Source organism: Typopeltis vanoorti, chromosome 1 (assembly GCF_054136105.1).
Source record: "Typopeltis vanoorti isolate ZY-2024b chromosome 1, IOZ_Tvanoo_1.0, whole genome shotgun sequence".
Taxonomy (NCBI): Eukaryota; Metazoa; Arthropoda; class Arachnida; order Uropygi; family Thelyphonidae; genus Typopeltis; species Typopeltis vanoorti.
In genome coordinates this window covers 162,844,749-162,863,474 of record NC_143549.1, presented here as the reverse complement: position 1 = coordinate 162,863,474, position 18,726 = coordinate 162,844,749, and the positions used below count along the sequence as shown (strand labels likewise).

At 37.8% G+C, this 18,726-nt stretch overlaps 2 protein-coding genes across 2 annotated transcripts in view; one reads left to right on the top strand and one right to left on the bottom strand.

Moving 5' to 3' along the window:
* Positions 1-18,726, top strand: part of LOC150110591 (kinesin-like protein KIF14) — a 716,770-nt gene that overhangs the window by 666,162 nt on the left and 31,882 nt on the right. The window lies entirely within an intron of this gene.
* On the bottom strand, positions 11,053-11,460 carry LOC150110592 (uncharacterized). Its single transcript, XM_090402311.1, has one exon. It carries the CDS (start codon positions 11,458-11,460, stop codon positions 11,053-11,055), a length of 408 nt encoding a protein of 135 aa, XP_090258437.1.

Sequence of the window (18,726 nt, the reverse complement as noted above, 5' to 3'; positions counted from 1 at the left end):
TATTTACAAATTTAATTAAAACTGAAAACATATTTTATTTATCATTATTTTGTATTTTTTTAAATTCAAAGCTTATAGCTATTTTGACCACATCTTTAAAACATTTTAAGAAAATCTACTGCTAATCTTATTCAACAGCTAAGGTCAGTGCAAAAGTAATTTTTATTAGTAATATCTGCTTTAATTAAAGCAAAAGTTTTCATTTCATTTAATAATTATGCTACTCTCTTATATCAGGAACTTGTCTTTGTTGAGATACCTTTTAAACACTTTTTGCCTGAGCCAAATTATGCTGTTCTTGAAAAGTATTCTTTTCAAGACGTTGAGTTCTTTAATATCAGGAATCTATATTTCCCAAATAGTCCATCTTCATATTAGTGGAAATTTATACACAGTTTGGAAAGAAATCAATGGGCAAAATACATCGTGCCATGTAATGAGTCACTTGTTTGTACTCGGTCTAAGTGGGATGAATATGAAGCACCCAAGTCAGTGCAACTGAGTTTATGAACTGACAGATTTTGAAACAGGCATTGTGATAGGATACCATGTTGCAGGCCTATCTGTTTAGATAAATTAAGCAATCCCAGATCAATAATACCATACTGAGATGCAAGTGCAGTGAGTCAAGTGCTACACACAGTGGACCACCATAATCACCGAACGTGGCTTTACGATACTAAAACCTTGGAGGTTATATCGTAGTGAGTAGTGTTCGTGCAAGCTCCTGATAAGTATTATTTTCAGTTATCGTTGATAAAATTACTTAATATTGCGTAGTTTTGTTTGCCTTGCGTATTTTAGTGCATCTGTTTGTGACTGATGTAACTGAGTCTATTAGAGAGCAAAAGGAAAGGGTGAAAGAAATGATTGTGTGTTTTTGGTGTGTTATAACCTATAATTTGATAAAACACATTGCAAATAAGTATGGCACCTGTACGATGGAAAATGGCGGCCAGTAATGATGGTTCGCCATCTTTATCAAAGAACGGTAGTATAAAAGAGATGAATCAGTGTACTAGCTGCGAAATGTACGCTTTGAGGAGTGTGGTTAGATGATAATAAAGGAGTGAATGTGTGTAGAAAATGTAGGGAGAATGAGAAATTGAAGAATATTTCGGATCGTGAGTGATATTTTTGTCAAACTTCAGAATGAAGAAAATAGGGATATGACAAGAAACAGCGAGGTTGTACCAGAGAATTGTGAGAGTGTGAATAATAGTATTAATGGTTTTACCAAGAATAAAAAAGATGAGATAGGTGCAATGAGTGAGATCGCGTTGTTGAATGGTGCAGCTAGAGCGTATAAGCAAAAGTCGACTGAATGAACCAGCCAATAATAAAAAGTATGACAGGAAAAATAGACGTATGAGTGTGAACATGAACAAAATGAAGGATAGAGTGCTGTATGGAGACTCGTTAGTACGAGGTGTGATAGTAGAGGGTTTGACAAAATCGTACCAACCTGGTGCAACCATAAAGGATGTAACTGAGTCTATTAGAAAGCAAAAGGAAAGGGTGAAAGAAATGATTGTTGTGGCAGGTACGAATGATTTGAAAGGAGATAAAATGGAAATGATAGAAGACCTGAATGAATTGTTTGAGGTAGCAAAAGAAAAGAGTGAGAGAGTTAGAATGATTAGTCTTTTGCCATGGTATGACAGTGAAATGTTTAAAAGGAGGGCCATAATTGCGAAGGACTTTATGCGTGGGTAATGTATGATGAGTGGTGTGGACGTGTGGAGTGAGTTTGATGGGGGAAATGATCTGTATAAGATGGATGGCTTGCATTTGAATGGTTATGGTGTAAGAAGACTTGAGAAAGTGTTGCTGAATGTAGTGGATGTGCCAATTCAGGGAAACTATATTTGTTAAGTGGGGGGGAAGTAGATATACAGTCCTTAGGGAGGCAGTTGAATGTAAGAATGAACATAATATGCCAGAGCAAATAAGGACAACAAATCAGAGTGGGATAGTTAATATAAGGCATCAAGGTAGGGTTGGGGCTAATGGGGGTCTTAAATTCATGTACACTAATGTTAGGAGTATTAGGAACAAGAAGGAAGAGTTTTTGGCCATGGTTGGCACTTCCAGACCATAGGTTATTGGTATTAGTGAGACATGGCTGACTGTAGATGATATAGCCAGTGGGAATGAATGTGATGGGTATAGTGTGTTCAGGAATGACAGAGAGAATAAAATGGGGGGGAGGAGTATTGTTGATGATAGCTGATGAGCTATAGCCAAGGAGAATAGACGTTGAATTTCAGGATAGAGAAAAGAGCACATTTGAGGCCATTTGGTGTGAGATTGTGGCTAGCAGAACTAAATATACAATTGGGTGCTGCTATAGACCAGGTGATGGAAAAGATGGTGGTGACAGTATGCACAAGCAAATAGAAGAAATGAGTGGAAGGAGGGTGATTATTATGGGAGATTTCAACTATGGTCGCATTGATTGGAGTGAGGAGAGGAGACACGGGGAGAAGGAATTGGATTTTATGCGGTTATTAAGGGTTAACTATCTGCGACAGCATGTAATGGAAAATACTAGGGGGCAGAGAGTGCTTGACCTAGTAATTACATCTCAGGATTTGGCTGTAACAAATATGACCATATTGCCACCAATTGGTGAGAGTGATCATAGAGTCTTGACTTGGGAGGTGGCTAAAGGTGTAGAATTTTCAATTAAGACAGGGTACATGTGGAATTATCGGGCTGGAAAGTATGACAAGCTTAGGAGTTTGATTGGTTCAGTGCCATGGCATGTACAACTGCAAGGACTAGAAGTTGATAGTGCATGGGAGGTAGTTAAGAAGTGCTTGCATGAAGCAATGGCTGACTTTATACCTAGAGTCCGAATAATAAATCAAATAGGGGTTAAATGGATGAATAAAACCATTAAGCTTAAGCTGCAAAAAAAGAAACAACTATGGAGGGAATTTAAGGAGAAAGGTGACCGGCAGGCACATGAACGGTATAAAGCGCAGGCCAGAAGGGTGACGAGTGTGGTAAGAAAAGCAAAAAAGGATTACGAAAGAACATTGGCCATACAGGCTAAAGAGAATCCTAAACAGTTTTTTAGATATGTAGCAAGTAAAAGGAAAAATATACATGGCAGAATGATTTTAAAGAATGCCGATGGTAGGGAGGTAACTGAATCAGTTGAGATAGTTGAGTTATTGAGTGAGCACTTTGCAAGAATATATCATCCAGGTGGTGACATTGCAGAAACGAATAAACCAGTAGATTATACGGGAATTGTGGTGAATGAAGTGGAGGTGAGTAGTCTATTGCATAACCTCAATGTCAATACATCTGTGGGATTGGATGGTATACCAGCTCGTGTTGTACGAAAAGCAGCTAAAGAATTATCAGTACCCTTGACCATTTTGTTTAATTTGAGTCTCGGGTCTGGGTTAGTCCCGAGGGGGGTGGAAAGAGGGGAAAATAGTTCCACTGCATAAAGGTGGTTCCAAGACTGCTGTTGTAAATTACTGACTGATTAGCATGTCAGGAATCATTGTCAAGGTCTTAGAGAAATTAGTCAAGAAAAGAATACAGGTTTGGATAGATGAAAATGGGATATTGTATGGGTGGACAACATGGTTTTGTGAAGGGTAGATTATGCCTCGGTAACTTGCTCACGTTTTATAACACAGTGACGGCTGAACTGGATAGCGCTAATGGGTTTACAGTGATACTACTGTACTTTGCCAAGGCGTTTGATAGGATACTACATGGAACCCTAATCAGTAAACTGGAGCAGATGGGGATAGATATAGGGTTGGTGAGATGGATGGGAGGGTGGTTGAAGGAGAGATTCCAGAGAGTGGTTTATTCAGAAGTGGAGTCTAAAAGATGTCTTGTGACTAGTGAAGTGCCGCAGGGCTCTGTTCTTGGACCACTGCTTTCAATTTGTTCATCAATGATATTGGAAAGGATTTGAGAGGAAGTGTTCACTTGTTTGCTGATGATGCAAAGTTGGGTAGAGCAATTGAGAGTGCACAGGATGTCAAAATTTTACAGGATGATTTGGATAGTTTGGAGGACTGGGCTCGGAAAAATGGATGTCAATTTAATGTGGCAAAGTGTAAGGTTATGCACTTTGGGATGAAAAGAATAACAGCAGTATATCGCATTGGTGGAACCATACTCCAGGAGATTGATGAGGCCAGGGATTTGGGAGTGTTGGTGGATAGGGAGTTGAAGTTTAGGGGGCACATTGCAAAAGTGACTAAAACAGCTCACCAAATCACTTGGCTTCTGAAAAATACTTTAACATGCAGAGACCAACAAGTTGTTGTACCTCTGTATCGAGCCTTGATAAGACCCCATCTGGACTTCTGTGCCCAGTTATTGGGCACCAGGGTTTCTTCGTGATGGGGAGGAAGTGGAATGGACCTTATGAGAATAGGTTGAAGATTTGTGGGTTGCAGAAATTGGACGATAGGCGAAGGAGGGGTGATATGATTGAGACATTCAAATTACTGAAGGGTTTTTATAAGATTGATCCAGAAGATATTTTTTAAAATATGACTGGTGGTGGGAGGACTAGGGGCCATGCATGGAAGCTGGGCAAGAACGTGGTTGACAAGGATGTTAGAGCTAGGTTTTTTTCTTGGAGAGTGGTGAATGAGTGGAATAAGCTTCCAGAGTCTGTTGTGGGTGCTTCGACCGTGAATGAGTTCAAGGCAAGGTATGATAGCTACTGTGTGAATGTTGAATAGTTGTTCTTGACATGATGTTAGGGTCTCCCTCGATGAGTCTGTCGACTCCTTGGAGTTTCCCGGAACACTAATAATAATAATAATAATAATAATAAAAAAACCTCAATTCAATTGGTTGAATGCTGAGTTCTGGCATTGACTGGAACACGAATCTGCGCAAAAACATTCGCAACCGAGACTCTCAACATAGTTGTTTTCCATGGTAGGACCACAATATACAAAGATTAAAAACAGCAGAGTGTTGCAAAAGACCTAGTGGATCGTCCAACCAACAAGCTGAGGGAACGTTTTTTAACTTGGAAGTTTATTTTTCACTTGGGCAGACTATAATAAATTTAGTTTAATCCTTTATCCACGTGTGTGTGCAAACAAAGTTTGCGCCCGAAAGTATCTTCAGGCCAGGGGTAAAGTGCTACAACACCAGGCAACTCCTTGCAAAGGTGGAGCAAGCTACTAACAATCCTATCTCACTATCCCAGGTTGCGCCACTGTGTGTGTGTGTGTGTATATAAAAGAGGAAAAACTGATCACAGTAAACACATATATAAACACATATATATATATACTGTATATTATTGAGACCTCCAGGGAGTCCAAAGACTCGAGGGAGGGCATCTACTCTACAACTTTGTCTCCATCACTCAAACAGCAATACCATCTGCTGTCCACCACCACTAGTATTCCCACAGACATTGGCAAACATCCATGTGTGATTCGAACCTGCAACCTTTTGGCCAGAGAACGGATACACTGACCATTATCTCCTCTATCATATCACCTCTTTTTCTCCTATCACAAACTTCTGCAGTCCACACACCTTCAATCCATCATCATAAGGAACATTCCACAGGCCACTCACCTCTGAATCCTCTCCACTGTTTTCTCATCTATGGTCTGGTCCTCTGGAAAGAAACCCAGGGGACCAGACCATACTTCCCTTCAATAACCAAGCAATCTTATGGATTACCTTAGCAATATGGCTTCTTAACTTTCTCTTTCTAACCCCCCCCCCCCCAAATCTCTAGCTTCATCTATTTTCTGGAGTACAGTGCCATCAATGTGATATATAGCATGTAATCTGTTTATTCCAAAATTCATAACTTTAGATTTCTCATTAAACCGTTACCCATTATTATGACCTTTTTCTTAACCAGTTAATAAATTAAAGACTTAATTCTGTATGTTAGTCAAGTAATTAATAGTTTAATATCCGACGTTTCACTGACTAATATCTGTCAGCATTTTCAAAGGATACACTGGTAAGCAATAGAAAATAACAAAAACTAGGAAACTAACTAAGGCGTAGGTTTTTTTGAATAGAGGCCTTCTCATTAATTCAACACGCAATAGCCAGTGACTTACCACTCCCGCGAGATATTCTCACACCAACTCGAGCACTATGGAAAGAAAAGTACAACTGAAATTAAAGAACAAAGAAATCATACTGAGAGCGGACAAGGGCAACAACACGGTCATCTTAAATACTAAGGAATATGAAGAAAAGATCAATAATCTATTATTGGACACATCTGTCTGTGATGTTCTTAACACAGATCCTACCCACAAAAACCATCTTGATACCAATGAACTATTATGTGATATGACCAACTGGCCTGTGGACTTAATCAAAATACTAAAATCTATGCATCCGTTAACTCCAAGACTATATAGTGTTCCCAAAATCCATAAAAAAGTACACCATTACGTCCAATAGCAGATGGTATCCATTCCCGTACTTAGACTATCAAAATATCTTGCCAAAATGTTACAAAAATACATTCACAACACGGATTCTTATATTAAGAACTCCCAACATTTCTTGGAGAAATTAAAAAACATCTGTATCTCTGAAGATAATATTATGGCTATCCTGGATGTCGCATCTCTATTCACAAATATCCCAGTTTCAGAAGTCATCGACATCTTAGAAAACTTGCTCCCACCAAACATCACCAAGTTGTTCAAGCATTGCTCAACTTCGAATGCCTTTACATAACAAAAAACCTACTACAAACAACTTACTGGATTAACCATGGGTAGCCCTCTCTCTCTCCTTCTTGTGCCGACATATTCTTAGAAAATTTGGAAATCAAATTTTCTCCCAAATTACCCCTAAACCAACCACATGGTTTAGGTATGTTGATGAATCTAAATCATTTGGAATCACAAAAAAGAACTAATAGATTATCACAACACTATGAAATTCACATTGGAATTAGAAAAAGATAATAAACTTCCATTCCTAGACATCCTTATTAAGAAACAAACTGACAATAGCATCAACTTGTTGGTATATAGAAAACCTACTAACACTGGACACTACCTCCATCTCGACTCGTCTCACCACATCCCACAAACTCAGCATCATCCATATGCTCAAAAAAAGAGCTATACATTGTAACACAGACCCTGGCGACTTACAAGAATTAATGAAAATATCCAGAGATCTATCCCTAAATGGCTACCCTACAAGAATCAACAAGATTCTCTTTAGTGACATACTGCAAAGACAACGAGATAAAACCCAATACATCAGCTCTATAACAATTCCATTTGTTAGTACCATATCCAAAAAATTAGCTCTTCTTCTAAAATCATATAATATCAGAGTAACCTTCAAACCTATTGAGACCATTCAAAAGTTTATAAGATCACCGAAAGATAGCCATCCTTTCTACAAATACTCTCCTGTTCATGCGATATCAATTACATTGGACAGACATCTAGAAGTTTTGAAACAAGAAAGAAAGAACACATAGGCTATATAAGGAATAACAGACGGGAGATATATATATATCAGGCTTTTCTTCCCACTTTGCCTCTGCCAATCATAATACTGAATGGGATATGAGTCATGTGCTCTACATAGAAGAGAATTACCATTCCAGAACATTCAAAGAAGCTGCTACAGTCGTCCGTTCAACAGGTAACTTAAATAAGACTCAATGCCTAATCTTACCAGATATATGGAAAACTCTAATCAGATCATTTAACCAAAAAGAAATGAACTTTCATGAAAATTACAATAAATATCTCAACAAATAAAACGTACTTGCGACGTGTATTATATCATTGTATCATGCACAGTGATAACTTTATATAATTTTTTAGAATTGTCAGTAAATTCCAAGTTTTACTTTCTATTGCTTACCAGTGTATCCTTTGAAAATGCTGACAGATAGTCAGTGAAACGTCGGATATTAAACTATTATTTACTTAACTGACATACAGAATTAATTTAATTTATTGATACCCATTATCTTTTGCTCATACTGGCAGCCTATTTAAGTCATCCTACAAGTACTCCAACATTGCCGTGATTAACTATTACTCTACCTAATTGTGCATCATTAGCAAACAATTGGATATTTCCTTTCAGGTTATTTCCTATATCATTTATGTAGAAATTAAATAGTAATGGTCACACCACTAGTCACCTGTTTTCACCTTGATTCTGTCCCTCCCTATACCACTTTGATATCTGTCCAGCAGCCACCCTCTTATCTATCCCCATTTGTTCTAATTTGCATAGCCAAGTTCAATATGGTATTCTGTCATACCCCTTTGCAAAATCATTGTGTAGACATTTCATTTATCCAACTCAGCTGTCAATCGATTATAAAAAGCTGATAAATTACTAAGGCAAGACCGACCCTTCACAAAGCCATCTTTACTCTCATATAGTATTATATTTTTGTCTACCCCTTCTTGAATTCAATTTTTTTATCAATTTTTCTAGATACTGATTGATCTATAATTTGCTATATTTAAGGCATCTTAAGTAAAACAGTTACAATTAACAAATGGTCAAGAAATTCCTATTTAAAAAAAAAAAAACTTTGAAAGGTTAGGAGATTGAAAATGTAATCTCAATAAGAAAGATTACCAGACATCGCTAGATCTATTTAATAATATTACAACTTATGAAGAAGTATAATGTTTTTTCCATCTGATCTACAACACAAAAGGTTGAGACCTATAGCATCTATATGTGTAGGCAGTTTCCTTATAGAAATTGTAGTTCGCTACACAGAGTAGACAAGCAAGGCTAGTTTGTGCAAAAGACAGGAATCACAAACGCCTAGAAAATTAAGTGAGGAAGCTTGTCTTTTGGTGGAGAGAGAGAGAGAGAGAGGCAGGGATTTTTGAGAATTGCCTGTCTGGCATGCCATTTTTTACTTTTTTCCTTTTTTTTAAAAGTGAATTGCCCAGTAAAGGATGTAGCCTATAGTATATTAGTATTAATGGATGGGTTATAGGTTAGACAGTCCAGAAAACCTCCACTAGAGACCAAACTCTTTGAAACCACTTCAGGCCTCAAATAAGCAGGGTGGTAATTTTAAACCAAGTGATGAAATTCGTCTACCACCTAAAAACATTTAAACTTACAGCTTGCCAGATAGCATTTTGCAAAAATTAAATATGGATAAACTACCATAAAAGTGAATAGCAGAAAAAATATATGCATATTAAATTAATGAAATATAAGGTGACAATGTAATTCCTGGAATGCACCTGTAAAAAACCTGCATTCGGAGCTACACATAAGTGGCTACTATTGCCTTCGAAATAGTTCAAGACAATTCAAAAAAAAAAAATCAACTAATGCCTTTTATTCCCTAACAGGGAGTAGGCGAGGCCTTTATACCCTCTCTAGCTTTCGGAGACTGAGTGGGCAGTTCAATCTCCACTGATTGTCAATCAGAGATAGCTGGCCCATGTCTATCACTAATTATAGCAGCTGCCGATGAAGAGGCTGGCAAACAAGTGCTGCCATCTCTTGGTACCTAACGCTAACAAGATATGTCACTGTCTGAAATAATGTGGGTACTACGGTCGATTTTCTTGAGTTTACGGGACGCAAAACCCGAGTTTCCGGGAGGAAAAACCTGCTTGCCTGTGCTAGAGATCGACTAACTCCGGAACCAGTCGAAGATAGGCTTAGAAAAAGTTCCTCCAGTCAGCGACTAGATTAGAACCTAGGTCTAACTTCAAGCAACCAAGCACAGAGTACGCAAGCGCCACTTCCACTGAGCTACACATTCACTATTAAAATATTATTCATATACAAATCGTTTCATAAGAGAATATCAATTCTGCGCATAAATATCGTGTAAACCTCAAGATTTCAAAACTTAATATTATTGCATAAAAAAGAACAAAATAATAAAAGCTTATTACTTATGATGCAAGCGACATTAAACGAAAAAACAGCAGCCAATCTTACCCAAAAGCAATTTAACTACTCAGGAAAAACAGGATCTCAAACTACTATAGCATATAGCTAATTATCATTAGAATAGATATCAGCACAACTTAATATCAAGCCTAAATTACTTTTTCTCAGAAACTGGATCCAACTTGGTCAACTCCTAGGATTCAACATATAATCAGCTTGTCTATGCAATATAAAATAAATCTTGGAATACAAAATATCTCTCTAAGATGTACGCATGTCAGCTCAAGAGACAGTCTCAAACTGACTATGAAAGACGATCCACTAATAGTGTTTGTTCTGAAAGCATTAACTCAGAAATAGATCAGTAGTGTATGATTTTAAGCGTTTTAGGTTTGAACCCACCAAGTTATCAAAGCATGCAGTTTAAAGGTCAGTGCAAGAGAATAACGATGACGTTAAGAAACTTCAAGATGTAGAAATATTGAAGTTGAACTTTTATTCAAGTTTAATCAAATTCAGTTATAACTTTTCATTTTTGGAAAGTTACAACTGTCCAACCGGACCAGTACCTAGGTCGTCTGCAGACGATTTGGTGTCCACACATCACACCCGAATGGTGCGCCGTAGAAGGCAGTTACACTCGCAGACTGTGTGGTTACCTAAATTTCACAAATATCACTTCTATCTCCATATATGGATTGCATCAGTTCATCTTGCATATCTATCAAAACACTTGCTCAAACTTAGATTTATATACATATGGGTAGGTGGGTGTGTTTCACGTGCGCTAAAACCTGAATTTTTAATTCAATAACATTAATCGCCTTGTTGGTTGTCCCACCCCCACTGCAAAACTATACAGCAGAGACATCTGACGAGCAGTTGCTTGTCTCCAGCCATTCAGTGACTGTCCATGTGGCCAAGTAACATTTATTCCTTTCCATTACAGCTGGAAAGATGCAAATATTTATTCTCCGATTATTTCCAATATCAGTAGAATACAAATTAAACAGTAAAAGCCCAGCGACATGCCACTAGTCACAGACCTACTGGACTATTGAATAAACTACAGTGGTATGACATCCTTTTCATCAACCACTCTCTTTTCCATTTCACTGAGTCCAGACCAGAGTCTGGTCCTCTTCAGAGGTCCAGTTTTGATGGTCCCCACACTAGGCAAGGCAAAGCCTGATGACGACCTGTCAACAGCAGTACACGATTAGGGTGTCGGCTTCCGTAGCTCATGGTGTGCAGGGTATTCTGTACTATTCGCTCTCTGACGCTGCTTGGACCTCCGACATTGAAACTGAATGCAATTTGTGCCCCCGTTGCCCTTGAGGTTAGTCTGTATGCGCCTGGACCGTCTACATCGACCTCATTCATAACTTTTTCGCTGGTATGTCCATTGGTGGTATACTCGTGGCAGACCTTTGATACAGTTGCCCTTGAGAATCCTGAGATTCTTACCACTTGGGTAATAGAATGACCAATCTGTCTTCCGCCGATATTACGTCCACGATCAAAGTCGCTAAGGTCGCCACATTTGCCCATGTTTGTCGATTGCGATACACTATTGGGAAGCCCTGATGTCTGCCTATTTACCGTCTGTGTTTGGTTTGGGTACGTTTCACACTGTGCGGAGGACCAGTGTTAACTTTCCATCACCCCTCTCTCTAATGTTTTGTCCATTGAGTATATATGTTGATCGATTAAATGGACACAGTTGGAGAGTAAAGTGTCCTCCCTTGATGAGTTCTTGGAGGTGTCATGTAATAATAATATATTACTACTATGTGATCTATGAATATAGTAGGTTTCAATTATTTTATGTGGTATTTTTGTAATTTCTTTTTGATATAATATCAAAACGAATAAATAGGCGTTAGATGATTTTTTTTTTATTTTATCAAAACGAAATTCTAATCCCCAGTTAGTCGATCTCTGGCACAGGCAAGCGGGTTTTTCGTCCCGGAAACTCAATAAAATCGACTGTAGTACTCGCATTATTTCAGACAGCAACATATCTTGTTAGGGTTAGGTACCAAGAGATGGCAGCACTTGTTTGCCAGCCTCTTCGTCGGTGGCTGTTATAATTAGTGATAGACATGGGCCAGCTATCTCTTAAAGGCTACCAGTGGAGATTGAACTGCCCATTCACTCCATTCAAAATTCTCATCCAATATGCAAGCCATGGTTTTCCAAGAGGCTTGACATAAACTCTAACTTCATACACAGATTACATCAAATTCTTCAATCTTCTAAAAAGGTCACTTGCAAGAAAAAAAAAAGTTAGCTGCAACTTCTGCCCATATGTCCTCACACCTCTCTCTCACTCAGGTTGCAATATTGTAATATTAACTAAAGATAAAGCTGACACATTCTTCTCATCCAAATTTAATTGGAAGATTGCAATACCTCCTGCAGATGTTAGAATAATCTTGAACCTGGATACCAAAAAAAAAAAAAAAAACTGGATCCTGATGGTATTATTACCATTACCAGAGATCTCCAGTAAGTCAAGATTCACCAATAAAAGGCTATATATCACCTGCTCCAAGACCAGTCCTCTGCCTTTTTCTTGAATTCATTCCCACAACTTCCAAAGGCAACTGATTCTAATCGTGCATTCTTTGAGAGAAAAATCTAGCTGTTGCTCCTTTCTTAACTGCATTAATTATTCCATGGATCATTCTATCTCTGTCCATAAAATTTGAAGGTCTATCATCACCCCTTCTTCTCCTGTTTCCTAATGTCTGCATTTTCACTGATTCTCAATCTGTCCTCAAGATCTACTTTGTATTATCAACTTTATTTATCTGAACAGCCCTCAGTATCTGCATCAGTAATTTTTGCCTCTTTACAAGATTTTTATTTGATCTCACTTGGAGTATTGCACTCGGACCTAGTCTCGGTGCAGTACTCCAAGTGAGATCAAATAAAAGCCTTGTAAAGAGGCAAAAATTACTTATTCTTACATTTGAATGTTCATTAGAATATTGCAATTATCCTCTGAGTTGTAATCACAATTTTTGCTATCTGGCCCTTGAACATCATCTTTCAATCAATTAAGATCCCACACTTCCAACTTATTCAACTCATTCTGCAAGCTGTATGTCAGTCACATTCATGATTACGTTGTCTATCTCTGCATAATCAGAAAACAGCTATATGATACCAGTCAAATCCTTCCTAATGTCATTAATGAAAAACTGAATAACAATGGGCCAAGGACTAATCCCTGTGGTACATCACTGGTTAACCTTAAATATTGCAAACTTATTTTGCAATGCATTCCACTGTCACTAGCAACTAATCCACTAGGCCTGTAGCAACAACCCACTATGTCTTTGATCTTGTGAGGCTCCATCTCACACCATATAGTTTAACTAGACTCAAATCATGATATTATCCTTCTTTCTAAAAATACTGTACCCTTAGCACTCTCATTACCAGTTAGTATATCTATCTCTAAGAACCAACTCTCACTAGTGCCTACAATCTGAGGTATCCCAACTTATTCATCAAGGCCACAAAACTACTCCTTTGTTCACAATACTCTTGGCATTCATGTGCAAACATAAGCTACAATTCTCTCCATTTTTTCGTATACTCTCTGTAGTCTGTGTGACCTAGCTGAACAAATTACAGATCTCTATTTGTATCTAAAACTTGCATTCACACACACATACTTATTAACTCCAAACTAGATGAACACATGATCATCTTCATGATATCCAATCAACTTTGCCCAAGAGATATTTTCTGAACTAATGCCTGTCCTTTTATTATCTCCACAATATATATTATACTCAGCCAGCACTCATTCTGTTGCAAAGGATCAGGTCCACACATAGCTGATCCCAAAAAGGAGGAGGAGACAATATATACCATCAACCTATTGATATACTGCTCTCAAATCAGTACTGTCAAAAGTAATGCAGATTATCAACAGTCAACTTTTTCAAACCTGAAAGCCTGAGAAACACTCACACCATAACACACAGTAAATGGACTGCAAATTTTCGCCATGATCAGTCACTGTGTATTATGGTGTGAGTGTTTCTCAGGGTTCTTATTTTCCCCACCTTTTTCCTGATCTCTCACTGACAAATTCTGATAACAGTTTTGTTGATGATAGCATTCTCCATTGCTGCTATTCATATGACAAACCTTACAAAGTTCAACCAGCTGAAGTTTCAAGATCTATTAGTGCCTCATTTAAACACTCCCCCCCCCCTTTTTTTTTTAGAGAGAGAGAAAGAAGAGACAATCCTTTATAATTCGCCCACCGTTTGTAGATCTCTCCTTCGCATTTTGCGAAGAATAGTCGATTCATGCTGAAGGGGAGAAAGAAATGATGTACGTACGAATTGGTCGCCAACATGCGAAATCACGTGCTTTCTTGTCTGTCGCTGTACTATTATTATTATTATTCCTGACACCTCCAAGGAGTCCGAAGACTCATCGCGGGAGGACATCTACAACTGTCTCATCCACTACACCGAACCTCTACTACGAATCAACGCCGTCCACCTCCACCACAACTGGTATTCTATGTAAATTGCGTGTGTTCTGAAGGGCCAATTTGTCTGTATGCTGAATGGAAAACCCGAGTTTCTGGGAGAAAAAAAAAACCTGCTAGTACTAGCGTGATTTTTTGTCGTTGTTTTGCATTATTTTTTTATTATTAATTTGTATGATGGATCCGGTACAGTCAACAAGTTCTGTTGTTAAACTTTTCAGTACCTCTTGCAAAAGAATATTGAATAATGTCCTGACATTCTGCGAAAAAAGAATCGTCTCCTTGTTCCCCTTTCTCAAAACATAAAACGTGAAAGTGCAATTGCGAGCGTATCGGGGTCAACTGTTAAAGAATTCGTAGGGAATCAAAAGATGAAGGTAAGCCAAAATTTAAATCTCCTAAAAAAAAAAAAAAAAAAAAAAAAAAAAAAGCGCCAGAGTAAAGAAAACCATCGAAACCGTAGCTTTGAATGATTTTGATGTAGACGTTATAAGAACTATTCATGAATTTTACGTGGTCGAGAAAAGAGTGCCAACTGTCCCGAAATTGATTCCTGTGCTTAAAGAAAAAATTAATTTTCCTTGGAAAGGAGAAACTTTAAGGAAAATACTTCACGAAATCGGATTTTGTTTTAAAAAGTAACAGAATAAAAGGAAACTTATCATGGAGCGAAGTGACATTGTTTTATCTAGAATGCAGTATTTGAGAGCAATAAGACGTTTCAGGGAGGAGAAAAGACCGATTGTGTATCTAGATGAAACTTGAATTGATAGTAATTTAATTTATGGAAAATGTTGGCAGTCTAAAGAAGAATGTGGAGTGCTACAAACCGGAAATGCCTCGCGGCGCATAATAATTTTGTGTGCGGGTGGAGAAATGGTTTTTTTTACCGAATTCAAACTTACTATACAAAGCCAATTACCATACGCAAATGAATTCTACGATCTTCGAAAAGTGGGCAGAAGAAAAACTGATTCCAAACCTTCCTAAAAATGCTGTTGTTATAATTGATAACGCTTCATATCACTCTACTCAATTAAACAAAGTTCCAAATTGGTCTAATAAGAAGCAAGTTCTTATGGATTGGCTCTCTGCAAATTGCATTTCTCATTCCCCAGATATGCGTAAAATTGAATTGCTTAATTTGGTCAAAAGAAACTTGCCCACAACTAAACTATTTAAATTCGACACGATGCTCAAAGAGCATGGATTTCTAGCTTTGAGGCTACCACCATATCATTGCGATATTAATGCTATTGAGTATGTTTGGGCAGAAGTGAAAAGTTTCATTCGCCATCGCAGATATTAACATGTCGAAACTTTTTAAACTTTCAGAACAGGCGATTAAAAGTATTACAGTTCACAACTGGGGAAAATATTGCTTTCATGTCACCTCATTGGAAAATATGTATTGGGACAGAGACGGAATTATCGAAGAATTATGCGAACCTTTGGTGATCAGTTTAAATGAAAGTGATGGCGATTCAGATGACTATGAAGATTAAAAGGATTTGATAATGGTATTTTTTTCCAACCTTTTTTTGCATGGGTTTGTTAAAAGAGTCACGACAAGTCATAAACAATTAATCGGTTTAGAACATTAAAGTGTCTCAGTTCTCTCAAATGTAAGTTTAGAATATCTAATTTCATTTGAAAAAATTTCTGTTTTTCTGTATAATTATTTTTATTTTATAGAAAACCCTTAAAAAGAGCCTGTGTAGCTCAGTAGAAGTGGTGTTTGCGCTTGACTGCACGAAGAAAGGATTTGGTGGTTCAAATCTAGTCGCCGACTAGAGGAAATTTTTCTAAGCCTTTTTTCGGTCGGTTCCCGAGTTAGTCAATCTCTGGCACGGGCTAGTGGGTTTTTCGTCCCGTAAACTCGGGTTTTTCGTCCCGTAAACTCAAGAAAATCGACCGTAGAACCCACACTATTTTCAGACATTAAAAATATTGTGTTAGGGTTAGAGACCACGAGATGGCGGCACTAGCTTGCCGCCTTCTTCACTGCATACCGATGAATCAGTGATAGCTCTCGGCCAGCTATCTCTCTGATTGGCTACCAGTGGAGATTGAACTGCCAACTGTCCATTCCGATAATAGATTGATTACCCTATTATCGGAATGGATTCTCCTTTTTCTGACATGCGCAGAAGTGTCGATGGACCTATAATCGGTGGGCGAACTATACCTTTGATAATTCTCAGTATAACAGACAAAACTAGATCTCACTTCTTGAAATGACTTATCCTAGCCTTTCCTACTATAACCACACCACCACCTGTACAGCAACCAAGAGCTTAAAATAAAAAAAAAAACAGGTAACAATTGAATACAAATCAGCTTAACCATGCTCTCACGTTTTTAGTGATGTGTATCTAAGACCTCTCCAAAAATTCTTGATTCACTTCAGAAGAGGGCAGTTTGATAAACTTTCCCTCACAAATGGTCACTTTTAGCAATAAGTCGCTTTTACAGATATTTCTATGGCTGTTCAACAGAACTGGCTGGCATTCATCACATCCCTATTTCTGTTTAATCTACAATAATCATGAGCAAGGTGCTCATCATTACAGCAAAAATGCTGGCTCATCAAACCTTCTCCCATTCACTTCCCACCTAGGTTATGTGGAACACCCACTGAATGAAGTATATTCCCCAAAGAATGCAACCTCCAGTTCTTCAAAAGAAATTTCAATAATAAATTTTCTCTTTACTCAACTCCACACACAGGGAGAGAGAAAGCATTCATCTGCTATAAGTTAGCCTCATGTGTGTGTAGCAGTCATGTTAAAAAATAAATTCTGATGAACATAGCAGCATGAATTACCAAAAATCAAATTAATAAGATTTTCTTAAAACTGTAATCTAATGCAACAGTGAAAGATATGTAGATATTATTACTACCATGGCACCCCAACGAGTCCAGAGACCCAAAGGAGGGTACCTACTCTACAACTCTCTGTCTCCACCACTCAAATCCATCAAATACCACTACCAGTGGCGTATTTAGGTATATCCCGCTCCTAGGCCCGAAGATAGTGCCGCCCCTCATATTTAATGAACATGTTGATTTACATGCATAACCTATTTATATCGTAAATTCGTAATATAAATATATATGTATATGACTCACCCGAAATGTCCTAGAATATTCTACGTCTTGCCGCTCGCTCGGCGAAGGTATTTATCACCTCCTCGTAGTCCAGTGTCCTTGTAATATCGCTCTCAATTTGTAGAACTGCCAAGTTGCTGAGCCTTTCTTCTGTCATAGTTGTTCTATGGTAGTCTTTCAACCTTTTGAGGGTGAAAAACGATCGTTCAGCTGAGCAATTTGTTGCCATCTTACACAGAAAAATCGCAACAGGAGTGTCCAGATTAGCATATATACACACTGTAGGGCTTCCTGTCAAATTTTCTGTGAAAGTTGTAGGAATGTATTTATTTCTGGGCCACTTGATTTCAGGTGCGCTCTGAAGTGTAGACATTGGTTTACAAATTCGGGTTCAACATCAGTCGAAAAGTATTCTTGAAATTTTTTCCCCACTTTTATGGCTTTCTTTAAAGATATCACATGCATTGTTGTGAGAAACCGGAACTCTTTCGAGAGGTTTTCATACGACACTTTTCTTCGATTCATTTCGCATGAGAGACTGCAAAGCTGTGTCATAAGTATCAGTTTTGAAACTGACTGATGGATTGTACTCGTCTTCATTTTCGTTACTTTCATCTGCGCTATCGTCAAAAAACCTGGTAGGCTTTTTCTCTTCCTCATACATGTCAACTCCACTAAGTTTCTTGCTCTGTTCTTCATAGGATTCATAAAGTAACTCTTGCCATTTGAAATATTCTTCGAGGGACCCGTACAGTTCACACACAGTTCCTATATCAATGATTACACTTTGCAATTTCTTGCTTGTGGCATTCGTTCTTGCTAGAATATCACCCCATAAGCAGCTCATGATTAGGGATCCCAGATACATTGGAAAAAAATACAGCACTTATAACTGAGAGTGAAAGTTTAGTATGCGCATCCATCACATATGTCAGTCTTACAAAATGAATCTAACTTTCCAAGTGTATGCGTGGTAAGGTTTACTATGCACACACTTTACTAAGAATAAGTAAACAAATAGTAAATCCAATTGTTAGGCTGCATATTTTCATTAAGCCACTTCAAGTTGCCTTCAAATGATTCTAACTTACTATTATAGATACAAAATAGATTGTTAATACAGTAATGATCTTCTCACCTGACAATATTGTTATTAATCAATCAGATCTTGCAAGAGTGAGAA